Raw genomic sequence first — 16,040 nt, forward strand, 5'->3', positions numbered from 1 at the left:
AGGTATGGAGCCTAAGTCCCAAAACGGTCATTGGCTTTATAAACCATGTAGTACCGAATTGGGGCACAGGATTACAACTATTCCGCTCAACTCCATCAATGGGTATGAGCGATCCGTAAACTGTGTACAGCAATCGGGGCCTGCCACAAAAGACGATCATTAAGACTGTCGCAGTGGCCTTTTAACCCAATGCCCTTCTGGCATACAAAAAAAAACCCACAACACCCGCCAGGGCATGTGGTTCGGTGCCCAGAAACGATGGTTCTACAATTGATGAAGGGACGGTTGGGGAAAGAAATGAAAATTTTTTGGTGAAGGAGAGGAAGAGCGGAAAGGAAGGGGGGGGGGGTATTGGTAGCTATTATTATAGTTATGGATAGCTACCAATACCCCCCCCCCCTTCTTTTCCGCTCTTCCTCATACATATATATTAATATTTTTTGAAACGATGGTTCTACAATTGATGAAGGGAAGGTTGGGGAAAGAAATGAAAATTTTTTGGTGAAGGAGAGGAAGAGCGGAAAGGAAGGGGGGGGTATTGGTAGCTATTATTATAGTTATGGATAGCTACCAATACCCCCCCCCCCTTCTTTTCCGCTCTTCCTCTCCTTCACCAAAAAATTTTCATTTCTTTCCCCAACCTTCCCTTCATCAATTGTAGAACCATCGTTTCAAAAAATATTAATATATATGTATGACCTCATTTCAAGGTCAAGACTAAAAACTTGAGATTAGTCTATCTCATTTTATGCTTCAAACAAACATAAATCCGATATTAGCTCAATATCGATTCGATGTTTTACAAAATTGTAACACCAACAAAAAACGATGCATGCACCCCTCATGAAATCTTTCCTTTCTGTCAGTTGGCTCAACTAATGAATCATTTTCACTAGCTGGGCCGAGGTGGTGACCCAACCAGCGAAAGATGACTGTACAACAATTCGGCAGAAAAGCACTATCGAAAAAAATTAACCCGATTTTTTTCAAACTCAGTGAACTTTTTCCTTTTTGAAAATAATTATACTCGTAATTTTTTTATTTGGTAAATTGTAAGTTAAAATTCTATTGTTCATTATACAGTGATAGAATAAAACCTAAATTTGTAGCACAGACAAACAGACATAACACCCGATTTCCATTCTTCGTACCGATTAAACCGTCATTTCAAATTTGAGCTTAGTTGGGAGTGCCTCCGTTTTCGTCAAAGTGGCGCTTTTTGACGAAAGAAGGAGAATTCCCCATAAAAAATACTTACTACTTCGAGGGACACCCATATTGCTATTTGATATTTGGGAATTTCGATCATAGTTGGTGCTAGTGTTCAGGCTAAATGTGAGGTACGATTTTTTGTTGATTTTTCTTCCAAGAGTTATGTCTGTTTGTCTGTGTTTATAGCTTTGAGCCGACTACATTCAACACTATCTGGAGTGTTTTGCTCCAAGAACTCCGAAAAGCATCTATTCCAACAACTGTAGCAGATCGGGAAGAGCGTAGCGCGGCGTTTAGAGTGGCCAGGGCTGCATTGAAACGGGAGATAAAACAAAGTAAACGCAACTGCTTCAAGAAGCTGTGCCGAGAAGCTGACGCCAACCCCTGGGGTGCCGCGTTCCGAATTGTTATGGCGAAAGTAAAAGGTCTTGTGACAATTAGGGAGTTGTGTCCGAATAAGCTGAAGGCTATCTTGGAGGGACAACAACACCGTACGGTCCAGAAGAGAGGGCTAGCGCTGACGATCTGCAAGTCTCCATCGATGAAATAGTGGCAGTGGCAAGACAGCTAAAAATGAAGAAGGCCCCTGGTCCTGATGGGATTCCTAACGTGGCTCTGAAGGCAGCAATACAAGCGTTCCCGGATTTGTTCAGGACCGTGCTGCAGAAATGCTTAGCAGATAGTAGCTTCCAGGACAGATGGAAGATCCAGAAGCTAGTGCTGTTGCCGAAGCCAGAAAAGCCTGCGGGGGATCCAGCGTCATACAGGCCGATATGTCTGCTGGATACATACGGAAAACTGCTAGAGAGGATAATCCTGAATAGGCTTACGAGGCATACAGAAGGTGAACACGGTCTGTCAAACATGCAGTTTGGGTTCCGGAAAGGAAAGTCCACGGTGGATGCAATTTGGACAGTGATCGAGCGAGCCGAAAAGTCGTCCAAACAGAGGCGAAGAGATCGTTTTCGTGCCGTTGTAACGATCGACGTAAAAACGCCTTTAATAGTGCCAGTTGGGAGACCATCGCCGAGTCGCTGCATAGAATGCATGTCCCGTGATATCTATGCAGAATACTGAGGAGTTACTTCAGGAATCGGACGCTTATTTACGAGACCGCTGAGGGGCGCAAGACGATGAACATTACGTCTGGAGTCCCACAAGGCTCCATCCTTGGCCCAACGCTCTGGAACGGGATGTACAACGGTGTACTGTCTCTGAAGTTGCCTAGAGGCGCGGTGATCGTCAGCTTTGCCGATGACATCGTGCTATCGGTGACAGGCGAGTCACTGGAGGAGGTAGAAATTCTGATGACAGAGGCGATTAGAACTATCGAGAACTGGATGCATGGCGCAAAGCTACAAATCGCCCACCATAAAACGGAGGTCCTGCTGGTTAGCAAGTGTAAAGCCGTACAACATGCAGTCGTCACCGTCGAAGAGCACATTATTAGTTCAACGCGCGCGCTCAAGCATCTGGGAGTAATGATAGACGACCGGTTGAACTTCAACTGCCACGTCGACTACGCTTGCGAGAAGGCGGTGAAGGCTATCAATGCGATAGCCAAAATCATGCCGAATTGTTACGGGCTGAGTAGTAGCAAGCGGAGAGTGCTGCCTAGTATGCCACCATCGATACTGCGGTATGGAGGTCCAGCCTGGATCGCAGCACTACGATCGAAGCGGAATCGCGTGAAGCTGAATAGTATCTTTCAACTCATGGCTGTAAGCGTCGTCAGTGCGTATAGAACAATATCGTCGGTGGCAGTATGTGTTATCGCTGGTATGATCCCCATCAGCATCATGCTCGTGGAAGATAACGACTGCTACGGACGAAGAAACACCAGAGGAGCCCGGAAGCTAGCGACAGAAGAGTCGCTGAGCAAATGGCAACTAGAGTGGGATACGACCGAGAATGGTAGATGGACGTACTGCCTCATACCGGTTCTGTCAACCTGGTTGAACAGGAAACATGGAGAAGTCGGGTTTCCCTTGACGAGGTTTCTCTCGGGTCACGGGCAATACCAGTCGGCCCGGAATGCATAGAGACGGTAGAAATACCACAGCATGTGGTTTTTGAATGTCCTCGATTTGCCGCGATACGAAGGGAGATACCGCCCCTGACGGTGGAGAACATAGTGCGCAAAATGTATCGGGAGGAAAGCGTGTGGAATGCCGTCACCGGTGTTGCAGCACTGATTATGTTGCAACTACAACGACAGTGGAGAAACGACCAGCAAACTACCAATCCCGATTAGCTGACAATCTTGACAGACGCATCGGTAGAGTGACTGATTGCTGAACCCAACAAGAAACCCTGCTAGGGTGGCCGTGAGGAGATGGAAGTCATAACGGTCGCCATGTCTGGATCAGTACACGTCTCGACAGGTGCAAGGAAAGTGGACGGTGAAGGAGCATGTAGTAGCATGAAGGATGGCAGAACCCTGCGAGGATGCCTGTGAAGGAGTGGACGTTATGGTTTTTCAAATTTTATTAGTTTATTCGTTTCAAGAAAATGTTTGATCCATATTTTTCATTTAGCGTTTAGGATGCACCTTTCTGAGTAAGGGTGCCACCAAAAATTGTCGTTTTGCCTAACTTTATTGTTAATTCATAATATTTGAACGACTGAACCAATTTGCATGATGTTTATACCGCATGAAACATAGTGTTCTTTACATTTATTAAGTATTAGCTTAGATTATTAATAGTACATAGATGTTGGTTCTGGCCGCACTGTCGCGACCGCACCCATACAACTGTCGTTGGGTAAATGCGCGACCTGAAAACTACGCTCTTGAACCGAACTGTCAAACCGGTGAAGAAAAAGGAATGGTGATCGAACGAGAGGATGTCGATTGAACACGTTGTCGGTAGCTAGACGCAGTGCGAAAATTCTTATAATTACTTATCAACTAAATCTTAGTGCTAAATTAAAAGTACTTAAATTACCACTAGTTATTATTCTACTTACTACTATTTACAGTTAAAATTATTTGATTTGATTTCAAGTGAGTAAAAAGTAAACTTAATATTAAAAGTGTCAAACTTAACCTATCTTAATTGATTTTCATGCGAACAGATTTGTGCAAGAAGCACCATAAACTGTACTTGATTTCTATTTGTTGCTAATCTGAGAAGAAAACCGATTTATGTAAGTAAAACTAGAATTAAAATAACTAATGTAAAACTAAACGGAATTAAAATTACAGCTTGTCTCGCAATCACAAATTTCAACCCGGTGGTTTGCGTACTGCTATAAAGAAATCGGTCCTCACGCTTGTTCCACGGTTCGGAACATAGATATGCAACTCTTTGATTTCTTCATATAACGCGTAAGTGGTATGCCATCAGCGCCACCAGTTTGCAGCTGGGTGAACCACACTGTCAATGTATGTGTGTAGTGTTCTCATCTTATAGAAGTGTTGGTGACAAATGTGAAAACTGTCATATGTCAAATGTGAACGCTATCTAGTTTTATACAGAAATGAGATTAAAAATACGAATGAAAGTTTTTCATTAGGGGGCTATTCGAAAACGATGTCGTTCCAAGAAGCTGTATTTAATTGCCAAAAACATAATTAAAGAGTATTAAATGATCGGAAACATCACAGTTTTCTTTACATAATTCTAGTTAGAATTAACGAAAGGGTGAATGTCGCAAATGTGAACAAAACGGGTGAGTTATTTTTTGCTGAACTAGTATAGGAAAATCATCTCTCACTGTTGAGACATTCACCCTTTGTTGATTCTATCTTCAATTTTGGATTGGCTTTTCATTCTAAACGGCCGATATTTCTGAAAATTGGAACTACCTGCAATGTTTTAATTGGATTTGTTTCGAACGTACAATCAAACTAGGGCGATCTCATATGTCAAATAAAGTTCGTCTTGTTTATTCGCATTGGAAGAGAGAAAAAACCCTACTTCCACTTACACGAAATCCCGTAATGAACTGTCAAATCATCAAGGATGACCTATCCAACGATCTGTCGACTTCAGATATGCGCGAATCGTCGAACAGGTGCCAAATGGGATCCATATACGACAGTTATGCTTTTATAGGTACTTACCAACCAATTACCAAATAATGCAAGATATTTCAAGAATCAAAGGGGTCGTGTCTACAGTCTACTTAAGACTGTTTGTTATAAGATTTACAATGTTACATTAGAGAGTGATAAATTTCGAAGCAAACACCTCTTTTTCAACAATTCTTAAAATGATAGGCACTATTACAGAGTTTTATTTCGGCAACACGTTTTATTTGTCAAGAGAGTTAAACTCAAACAAGCCATTATGCGCTTCCTTACAAAATGAATTTTGTGGTCTTATCTTTCAGCAGATTTAATCTCATGTTTAACTCATCATCCAATCACATCACTAGCGAAATCGATGTTGTGATCGTCCGTCGGAGGGAACTTAAAATCATGATTGACTATATCGTATCAATATGTCGAATATGTTCATGTACGAAAAGGCCACGCTCAGTTCTGATTGATCGAAATCTGTGTTTCTGCAAAGCTTGACATTTTTCAATAATGCAATAGTAATTGAAATGTGCTTCAATTGTTTTGGTCACCGTATTCCTTTGTATTTTCTTTCTAATTGATGTAAATCGGTGAAACTTTTAAACTTTCCTCTACGTTTCGTTTATTACGTTTCGGCTTACTTTATAGCTGTTCAGCCATCATCAGATTTCTTAAAAATAAACAATCTTCAAAATTTACATGTTTAGGCAAAACAGAAACTTTTGTTGTCCGCTGTTATTCTTTACGGCGACGCTGCCCGTGCCGTGTGTGGTTGTCTTCTGCTCTGTTCAAACTTTCTTAGTTTGTGCAGGGCGCCGTCATATGCGTTGGAGAAACTCAGAGCGTCCCGCTGTAAATTCACCGTTTTCCCCTCGCGCAGTTTTACATGTAGTGTTTCAGCGTTCAATCGTTTGGCTTCGTCGCTCTCTCGCTCTAAAATAGCTGTTTCAGAGAACTTGAAGACATGGCCCTGTTCCACTGCGTGCTGTGTGAGTCCAGTCATCGACGATTTAGTCCGGATTGAGCTTTGGTGTTGCTGCAAACGTTTTTCAAGTGTTTGCGATGTTTGTCCTACATACACTTTGTCGCTACATCCACCACACGGTATGCTATATACCACGTTAGTTTGTTGCATTTTGGGGATCTTGTCTTTCAGCTTAGTGAAAATAGTGTCTTTCATTTTATTGCATGGTCTGTGCGACACTATGACGTCATGCTTGCGCAATACTTTGGCTACTTTTTCACTTAAGCATGGGATGTATGGGAAGAGAAAACCACAAAGTACATATCACTCCCAGGGGGAAGGGAAAAGGGGAAAACGGTGAATTTACAGCGGGACGCTCTGAGTTTCTCCAACGCATATGACGGCGCCCTGCACAAACTAAGAAAGTTTGAACAGAGCAGAAGACAACCACACACGGCACGGGCAGCGTCGCCGTAAAGAATAACAGCGGACAACAAAAGTTTTGCACTTTTTTATAAGAACTCTTTATATGTAAGCTATTTCTGTTTTGCCTAAACATGTAAATTTTGAAGATTGTTTATTTTTAAGAAATCTGATGATGGCTGAACAGCTATAAAGTAAGCCGAAACGTAATAAACGAAACGTAGAGGAAAGTTTAAAAGTTTCACCGATTTACATCAATTAGAAAGAAAATACAGTAATTGAAATAATGCGTCCGTAATTGCCGAACGACAGTCGAATAATTTACCAAATCGCAATGAGAGACTCTGGCAGCAGAGTGGAAAGATGTTTTCGCATTTAATATGATATATCCGGTAGAGAATTATATATCCAGCTCCAAAATGCAGTTATTGATGCTAGAACAGAGCAGAGCTTCACCGAAAGAATGTCGGAACCATCAACCAGCAAAGATACCCGGTCAGCGGAAAAATGATGAATCTGCATTTGGCGAAGACTTCGAATTCTCTGTTTAAATTGGTAAAAGAAGCAAAATATATTAAAATCTTGTAAATATTTGTTTTAAATTATATTTACCAAACCTAGGCAGTAATTTCTTTTTGAAACTTACCTCCAAACTATTGACTGCATGTCGGAGTATCCTCTCTCATCACGTCTGATAGCCGTAAAATGTTTAATTTTTTCGCTTTGACGACTCTTTTGGATTTCTTTCGGTCTTCGTTTGTTGATTTAAAATGATCCGTAATTTGGCTGAGCTTAGCACAAATTAAAACATTTAAGTATTTCTCCGTTAACTGTATTGCACATTTGCAACACAACACGTTTTCGACCATAAGCTGCTCGTTCTCATGATCGTCTGTAGCAGGAAAATTATAGGGGATTGCCCCTGTTCTGAAACACCCGTAATTTTTAACGTTTTTATTATCCTAGTGCAGTCAAGCTACTACCAACGTCTAGTCTCATAGTAATATAACTTTTGAGCAAACAACAGTCAAACTTCAACATTTACAATGCTTTGTAGGAAAAGTATTTGAAAAAACACCCAAAATAGTTTCTTTGCATGTTTTGCAATTGATTATTTTGTGTTCCAAATGGAATGAAAAAGCTCAGGTGAAGGTATCCAGCTTTTTACGAGCCATAATGGCGGACGGCGTTCGTCATATTTGAGCAGCATTTTTGACATTTCCCTAGTACATCGCACGTTTTCTTTCCGTACATTCCTTTAGTTTTACCGTGAACGCGTGGAAAGCAAACGTGCGATGTATTAGGGAAATGTCAAAAATGCTGTTCAAATATTACGAACACGTCCGCCATTATGGCTCGTAAAAAGCTGGATATAAGCTAAGCTCTGGATCTCTATTTCATCACACAGACAAATTTTAGGTGAAATAATTGACTCAAAAATTATAATATAATTTTTTTGCAATATGGCCACCGCTCCGGTTATGAAATAGTCGAGTTCCCCGGTTGTGAAACATCTAGAAAATCAATTATTTTATACTTCAATGATCGTACATTACTTCAATTGGAGCATAATGAGTTTTTATGGTAGCAGGATTCATTTGGGTTTAGCAAAACTCAATTCCTAGTAACACATGTAACAGACCAGTGCATTTGAAATGCGCCAATATGATTGCTTGCTTTTTTACATACATTCATTGCGATTCAGATTTAGATGATTAAACGAATAAATTGATAAATGATTTTGTATTTTTAGTATTTTCCATGAATAAATGATTTTAATTTTTGATTTTTCTTCGATATTTCTATATTTTCTTTTCTAAAGATTTCCCGAGGTGTTTCACAACCGGGGAACTTCTTTTAGCCACAAAAAACCATGTTGGGAAATTTTGCTATAACTTTTGTGTTTTAAATAAAACTCATTGTTGGAGAACTTAAACTACGCTATTGCAAAATAATTAATTCAGTTGAAATCAAAATTTATATTGTACAACCCTATTAAAATTAATCTAAAACGATAAATAATTCTAGATAGAATTAACAAAAGGGCGAATGTCGCAAATGTAAACAAAACGGGTGAGAGTTATTTTTTGCTGGACCAGCATAGGAAAATCAACCCTCACTCGGTTTGTTTACGCTTGCGACATTCGCCCTTTTGTTAATTCTATCTTCAATTAGACTATCGGATCAAATCTAATCGGATCTTGTTATCGATATTTTTCGCCTGGTCCGATCGCTTCTCGATCGTGCAAACAGGTATTAACCAAATTGATCAGTCAGTATTCAGTATTAAATCAATTATCGAACACGCAACACACAGTGTTTTATCGCTCTCAAACCGAATCGTCTTAAATTGCCACGTTTTAGGCAAATATTGTGTGTGCCAAAAGCAAGGAGATTGAAACCATAGTTGGCCACTTGTGCCATATCTACTCTGTTCCCGTTTATTCGCCGTATCGTCATCCGCTTCGTCCAGGCGTCGCCTACACTCATATACTTCCTTTGGCAAAAAGATAGGTATCCGTTTAAACTTTCCAATGCTTCATAAAAATTTAAAATTGGATGATCCGATCAAAAGCTATGGCCAAAGAACAAAACCTGTTTCATAACCGGGGACATTCCCCTACATTTCTCGGACTAGTTCTATTAGTTCATCTCTTACTCCCACGGTGTCTGCCCCCAAAATATCTTCGAAGTTTGCTTTGAATATCATAGTAACATTTATGAAGTACGCCGTAATATTGCTACCAGGCTGTTGTATATTTACTCCTTCGTGATGTTTTTTGAAATTGGTTAGTGCCATGTGATCTGTAGTTAAATTTTTGCCGACCGCAACCCTGTTTATACAGTCCTGATGTTTTAATTTACTACATGCCCACCCTGTAACCCAGTGGATGCTAGATAACTGATTTGTATCAATTGTTTCATCCAGGTCGTTTAGGCTCTCTGTTTTTCGGTTGTTGGTCGATGGAAAGTCGTCCTTAGAAACTATCTGAAGTTCGCGTATTTCTTCGTTATTTACTATGTGCTTACTCACATCCGCTTCGACGTTACCAACTTTTTTAGGAATAAGGAGCTGATTAATTACAACAGCCTTGTAAGCGGATTTGAACTGTAAACTATCGGGATGGGCATTCTTTCCATTGCGCCAACGAATAATGGAAAAAAATGCTCCAAGCAATCCTGTGATAAGTTTCTGGTTCGCAGGAATTTGAAACCATAGTCAAACTTAAGTTCCACAACGTTTTCACTGCAGAGATGTACAGTAACCAGCCGTTTATGAAGTAAGGGACTCTCGAGTTTTTGATCAGAGGACGAAATTTTTGCTCCTACCAAAAAAGTAATTTAAAATGGATTTTTGAATTATTAATTTATATAAGGGCGGCCCTTAGATAGAAATGATTTTCCAATAGGGGAAATTTTCCTGCCCATATCCCTTCACTCTTCTGATTTGTATTCATGCAAAGCTAGTGTGTTAAAATGCGTTAGTATCCTCGCCCAGTAAACCATTTGGTTTGTATATCTCGATTGCAACTGAGGTATACGAAATCATATCTGAACGAAAAAGTTATATTTCACGCCATATAAGAGCATATATGTACCAAAGTGGAGGCGATATACGTGCGAAAATTTTGACAACTATTTGTAATTCTATTTTGCGCAGTTTTTATAACACGCAACTAAATACTCCTGAATATATGATATAGATATAATCAGTGTTGGGCACCGCTAATTCGCTAACCGACTAATCGAGAAACGCTAGTTATACTTTATAATTTATACTCAGACTAGCCGAATTGTTGCTGGGCCATGATTTTAAATGAAGTGCCGCTGTTTATTTTAAAATTAACAAACTGCAAAGCATTTTATCCATTATAATAGGTTTTGATCTTAGGTAAATTAAGAAAAGTCACGTAATAAATGTAAATTACAAATAATTTGTACAGCGATAGATTACAATGCAAGTTATTGCGATATGTTCAAAAATAAACGGTACCTGTTAATTTGCAGTTTGCGATTAGTGATTAGCGAAATTTCCACGACTATCGAGCAAATTGCATCGGTTAGCGAATTAGCGGTGCCCAACACTGGATATAATCAAATATTGCAATTTTCTATCCTGCTTTATAATTCACAGTCATGAATTGTATATAAAGACACGCATGACTGCAAAACAACTTATTGTTCACTTCGATTTGACATACTCTAATCATTATACAACTCCAATATGAAATTGACATGAAAACGATTTAATGTGAACTTTCTATTACGATTTTGTGTTATCTGGGCGTAAATAGCGGAAGAGAGGAGACACGAAGAGAATCTCTCATTGTCACCAAGACCCGACAACGTCACCTTTAATTGCATAGCGTCACTGAACAATGAAGTTGTAAAGCTTAGGTTTCAACAGAAGCAGCACCGCTTCAGTTTCAAACTGGCTTCAGTCAGCGTCAGCGAAACGGGTTTCACTTCGTCATGACTATCGGTTTCAACTTTCCATTTGTACTTTTCTATCAAATATTCTGAAAAAGGCCAGCAATTATGAATGCAAATGAATTGGATTTGAGTAACATTTCCTATAATGCAACGCATATTAAAGTTGTCTTTGTCAATGTCGACAAATCGTGCCTGACTTTCTGCCGTCGTCAATTGAAACAGCTACCAACTTCAACTGAAGCTTGCTTGAAACGTTCTGTTCAACAAGTGAAGCAAGTCACTTCATGTAAGAAGCGAAGATAAGAGAAATTCAGTTTCATTTATTTGTTTCGACGATGCCGGGCCCTGTTGTCACATAGGTCTATTTGAAAAACTACCCGAGAAATAACGTTAATATAAAGCTCAAAGAACTAATCTAAGGTATTAGTAAAAGTGATATGAACAAATTAACATAGCTTTAACAGTTGAATTAATTCCAAAGATCTAAGATCTAATTTAAGTAAGACGGTATAACAAAGGCTCCTTTCAGGTGGATTAAATTGAGTTTTTACATTGGTTTTAGGAATCCGAAAAATATTATTCAGCGCCATTTGGGCTATTTTCCTTGAAAATATGAAAAAGAGCTTATTTCTAAAACTAACATTTCAGGAGATGTGAGTAAAAAAAGTAAGGGAATTTGATGAAAACAGAGTTTGTGAGGAGAGGTGCTCCTCGTTTATTTGATCTAAAATGAAGACTTTTTACTACACTTTGACCTTAAATGAACAATTTGCCCAAATTAGGTTCACATTCGACAAGATCAATCCGACAATGTCAAAGGACTCGGACACTTCGTATGGAACCCATATGACATCCGTGGGCTGATATACCAGCCAGACATGTTATAAAAGTTGCTTTTAGAATGGTTGATTATTTTTCCATGATTGGGCAATATTTGAGCCTTTCAAAACTGCCATAACTGGTATTCTAGCATTTATAGTTATTCTAAAACGTGAATCAAAAATAAATGATATTTACAAGAATTAAATGATTTTTCGTGATACATATTTAAAAAAATGCTGCCACAGTGCGTTGAAACATTTCATAGTATCGCTTGTTTTCGACCACCTTACAAAGGAATAGGGGAAAGACGTCTACAGTGAGACACTTTTTTTCCAAACATTTTAAATTTTTTTGATGATAGCTACCAACAAGCTTTTCAAAACGTTTGAAAGGTATACCCTTCTAGTTGTTTGCAAAAAAGTTTCATTCACTTTGGTTATAAGCTAAATTAGTTACAACCACAAATGTGAAGGTGTAATTTTGTCTCACTGTGAGCCAATAGGTGGGAAGAGTGAAACAACGAGTATTGCATACTGAGACATCTATTTCAAATCAATTTAAACCATATTTTCAGGTAGTAAAGAACAATTTAGAGGTCAGGCTATTTATTGTGTCTATAAAGCATGACATGGGTATGATTGAAAATTCCGGTTATTTTCACATATACATTTATACTCATATAAAGGACAAATCCTGGACACCTGACTTTTAACTTACACTTCAGCATACATTTAAAGCCAATCCCTGTGGATTAATTTGCAATTGAATACGAAAAAAAATTCAACAAAAATTTGTATGGCGTAAGCTATGTCTCAGTGTCACCCACGTCTCACCGTTAGCAAGCAATTCGATTGTCATATTTTTTTAAACATTAACCCTTATTACTATATGATGCCATGCAGTAATTTTAATTAGATTTAATATGTATTTTGTTGTTAAAAATCACTTGAAAATGATTGCAAAAAATAATTACTTTGACCCCCTCAAATATATTAACAAATCAACAAATTTTTCTCAAACTACATTATGCGATGTAGGTTCACAAACTTTACTTTCCATGAAAATATCATGGATGTTGAATGTTTTATGACGTAGCTATTCCCGTTGACTCACTGTTCCTGTTGTCTCACTGTTGACTACTCTCCCCTATATATGCTGAATCCATTCCAAAAATAGTTTGGATGTAATTTTGCAGTAATTTTGTATTGGATGAAATAGTTTTTTGCGTTGTAACGCATAAAAGTAAAAGCAGAGTCGCCCCTAGAAAAATGGACCTGGCCGAATAAAATGGTCGAAAAAAATAACGGGGTTAAAAAATAGCCCCCCTAGAAATGAGCGCTAGTTCCGCCAATGGGCGGAATGTGTCTTATATATAATTAAATTAGATACATGAATAAATATAGCACAATCTCACACATTCTAGCACGGTTATTAAATTGTAGGGTTAGATAATTGTCAGGTATGGCTACGAGGAGGGGCGAAATATACTTAGGATTGTAAAAATTATGTTGGGTTTTTCTCAGTTGCCTTTCCCATTTTATAGGCTACTTTATCATAACTAATCTTATTACTTAAATAAGATTTTTACTATCTTCAATTTAGTCCTTTAAATATTAATGTTTACGTGTTTATTCTTCTATCCACAGCGAACGGAAGAACGGTCAGTCCAATTGGCAGTAAGAGTGCATAAAACGTTAGAGTTAGCTGATGATAAATTTTATGTAATCACTTGTGGTAAAACCGGATTAGCAAGGTATGACACATGGGATGGAGAATTCATGTATTGTTGAACAATTGCTTTTTATATACTTTTTTTTGTAAACAGAGATGATAACTCACCAGTTACTCTTAAGTTCTTTGATAATGACCGCCGCATACAAGAAACAGTATATGGTCGAAAGTACCACGTTAAAGCTGAAATCACTCATCCAAATGGAACTCAGGGCATTCGCGTGAGGAACTGCTTTGCATTCAACAAGAAAAATAACACTATTGCTCTAATCGACGACAGAGGGTTGGTTGACCTGTTTGAAAATATAATGAAATTAAATTAAGAAAACTTTGTATTATTAGGTGCCCAATCATGAATAGCGGAACATACATAATGACTCGATTCCAGACAACCACAAACGGGACGACAGCTATTGCTACGTTAAACTCAATGTTTCGATTTCCCGAAGGTAGCACGTGTTTTAAGAATTCTACAAAACCAAACAATTATCACGTTTCAGGTTCTGAGGTCCATTTTCAATGTGACGTCCTGCAGTGCAACGGATTATGTCCAGAGGAGAACAGTAGCATATGTACCGAGGATATAGCAAATACAAAATCAACCCGCACTTTAGGACAGGCAGAGCAGGGAATACTTCTAGCAGCCACAACAGTCTTTGTGCTTGATCCAATTGATGCCAAAGGTAAGAATATACTTCATTATGGTGTAGGAATGACTACAAGTAACTTTGAACGTAGGCATAGATACATTGAATAGCTGACCCGGCAAACTTCGTATTGCCATAAATTAAATTGTGCTGTACATAAATTGTAAATCTCGGATGACCTTTGTCACGATCTGGAGTTTTGCAAGTTTCTGAGGAGTTCAACTTTTAATGAGTTAAGTAGCTGTGAAACAAATTTAATATACACTGAAGGGTCAGTCCCGGCGTAGTGGTTAGCATTCACGCCTCTCACGCCGAGGACCCGGGTTCAAATCCCAACCCCGCAGAAGTCACGAATGACCCAACCAGTTGAAGTGACTATACCGTGAACCCCCGTTCGTTTGACCGTTTTTAATCTGAACACTTTTTAATTTGAACCCCGCTGGTTTGCACGACGTGCAAATTAAAAATGGTTTAAGTGTCATTGTCAACATGGCATCATTTGCTTTTGCAGACAATGCACATAAACACGATTTGTTTGTACTGATCTAGCGTGTTTAATCAATTTCACATTTCGTTTCCCAATGATTACGATAGAAATCCGATCGGAGAATAAAATATTCGCTGCTTGCAACTGCCAACTAAATCAAACCACCAAAACAATAACAAAGAGCAGGGCGGGTTGTTCATACAAATTTCAGTATATTTAGGGCTGCTAGTTGTTCAAATTAAAGACTAACCCCGTTAGTTTGCATGAGGAATCGTTCAAACGAACGGGGTCCACTGTATATATTTCAAATACATACAAGGGTAAGTCGCTTAGAACATTGTTGCAGGCTCAATTTAGGGAACAGCTTGCCTCATTGATTACAATTGCGGTACAATCATTTCACAGTTCATGGCACACTGTGGCCCACCTTTTTGACATTTAAAATTTGAAATGTTAGAAATTGGCAGCCCTGCCAATGTTTGTTATTGTCAAAACGATCAAAACAGTCTGGCTGGGCGCAGGCGAATTTGACAGGTTTCACACGATCAGCACCTCAGCGGCACAGTAAGGCACAGACTGAACAAAGTTTCTATGAATGAGGTGAACGGAATGCTCTCAGCGACTTACCCTTGAATACATACAAATTTTATACAAATTTTATATATAACCCTACTAATTATAATACTAGTTGCAGAGTATCACGGACACACAAACGTCAATGCTTGTCCTTCTGCGTTCAGTAACAAAATTTTGTTCAGTAACAAAATTTTTGAACAGAACATACTCTAACGGCCTCTCCCAGCCAAGCTTCGAATATACGACTGACTTCTTAGACCAACATCATGTTTCGAGACAAACTTGGTTAACTTAAAAATACTTCTAAATTCATTAAAACAATAATTTTTATTAATTTAGTTTGAGAATCAAAACTCTAACTCTACTATTGGAACATCTTTAGTATCCCTGTTCCAGTAATAGAGGCAACTCACGATCAAAAGTTTTGTGGTAAGATTAGCAGTTATTTTCTGAAAAATAATTCCAGGTTAATGGCAGACAAATACGTCCTAAAAGATTTAGCTACCATTTCAAGGACCCTTATACTATAAAAACTTTATACGTTACATATGTAAGGTCTATTTCCAGTATTCTCTGTAGGGGAAAGTCCCCCAGCGGCGGACAGCTCCCAATACCGGACAATTCTAACTTTCATAGTTCAAATGGTGCACCTTAGCAGCAAATATGATAAAATCAACAAAAAAGACAAAAACCTAGCATGTGTGATTTTATAGGTCA

The 16,040-nt window shown here is 38.7% G+C and overlaps 1 protein-coding gene across 6 annotated transcripts in view; it reads left to right on the forward strand.

Annotated features, from left to right (window-relative positions):
• The window catches only part of LOC128736375 (uncharacterized), a 117,629-nt gene that overhangs the window by 37,880 nt on the left and 63,709 nt on the right, over positions 1-16,040 (forward strand). For all 6 annotated transcript variants that reach the window (XM_053830861.1, XM_053830869.1, XM_053830853.1 and 3 more), the window contains exons 4-7: positions 13,529-13,635; positions 13,708-13,896; positions 13,956-14,062; positions 14,114-14,296. In XM_053830861.1, the coding sequence (XP_053686836.1) occupies positions 13,529-13,635; positions 13,708-13,896; positions 13,956-14,062; positions 14,114-14,296 (586 nt within the window). The remainder of the gene's footprint in view (positions 1-13,528; positions 13,636-13,707; positions 13,897-13,955; positions 14,063-14,113; positions 14,297-16,040) is intronic.

This window comes from Sabethes cyaneus, chromosome 1, assembly GCF_943734655.1.
Source record: "Sabethes cyaneus chromosome 1, idSabCyanKW18_F2, whole genome shotgun sequence".
In the NCBI taxonomy this organism is placed as follows: Eukaryota; Metazoa; Arthropoda; class Insecta; order Diptera; family Culicidae; genus Sabethes; species Sabethes cyaneus.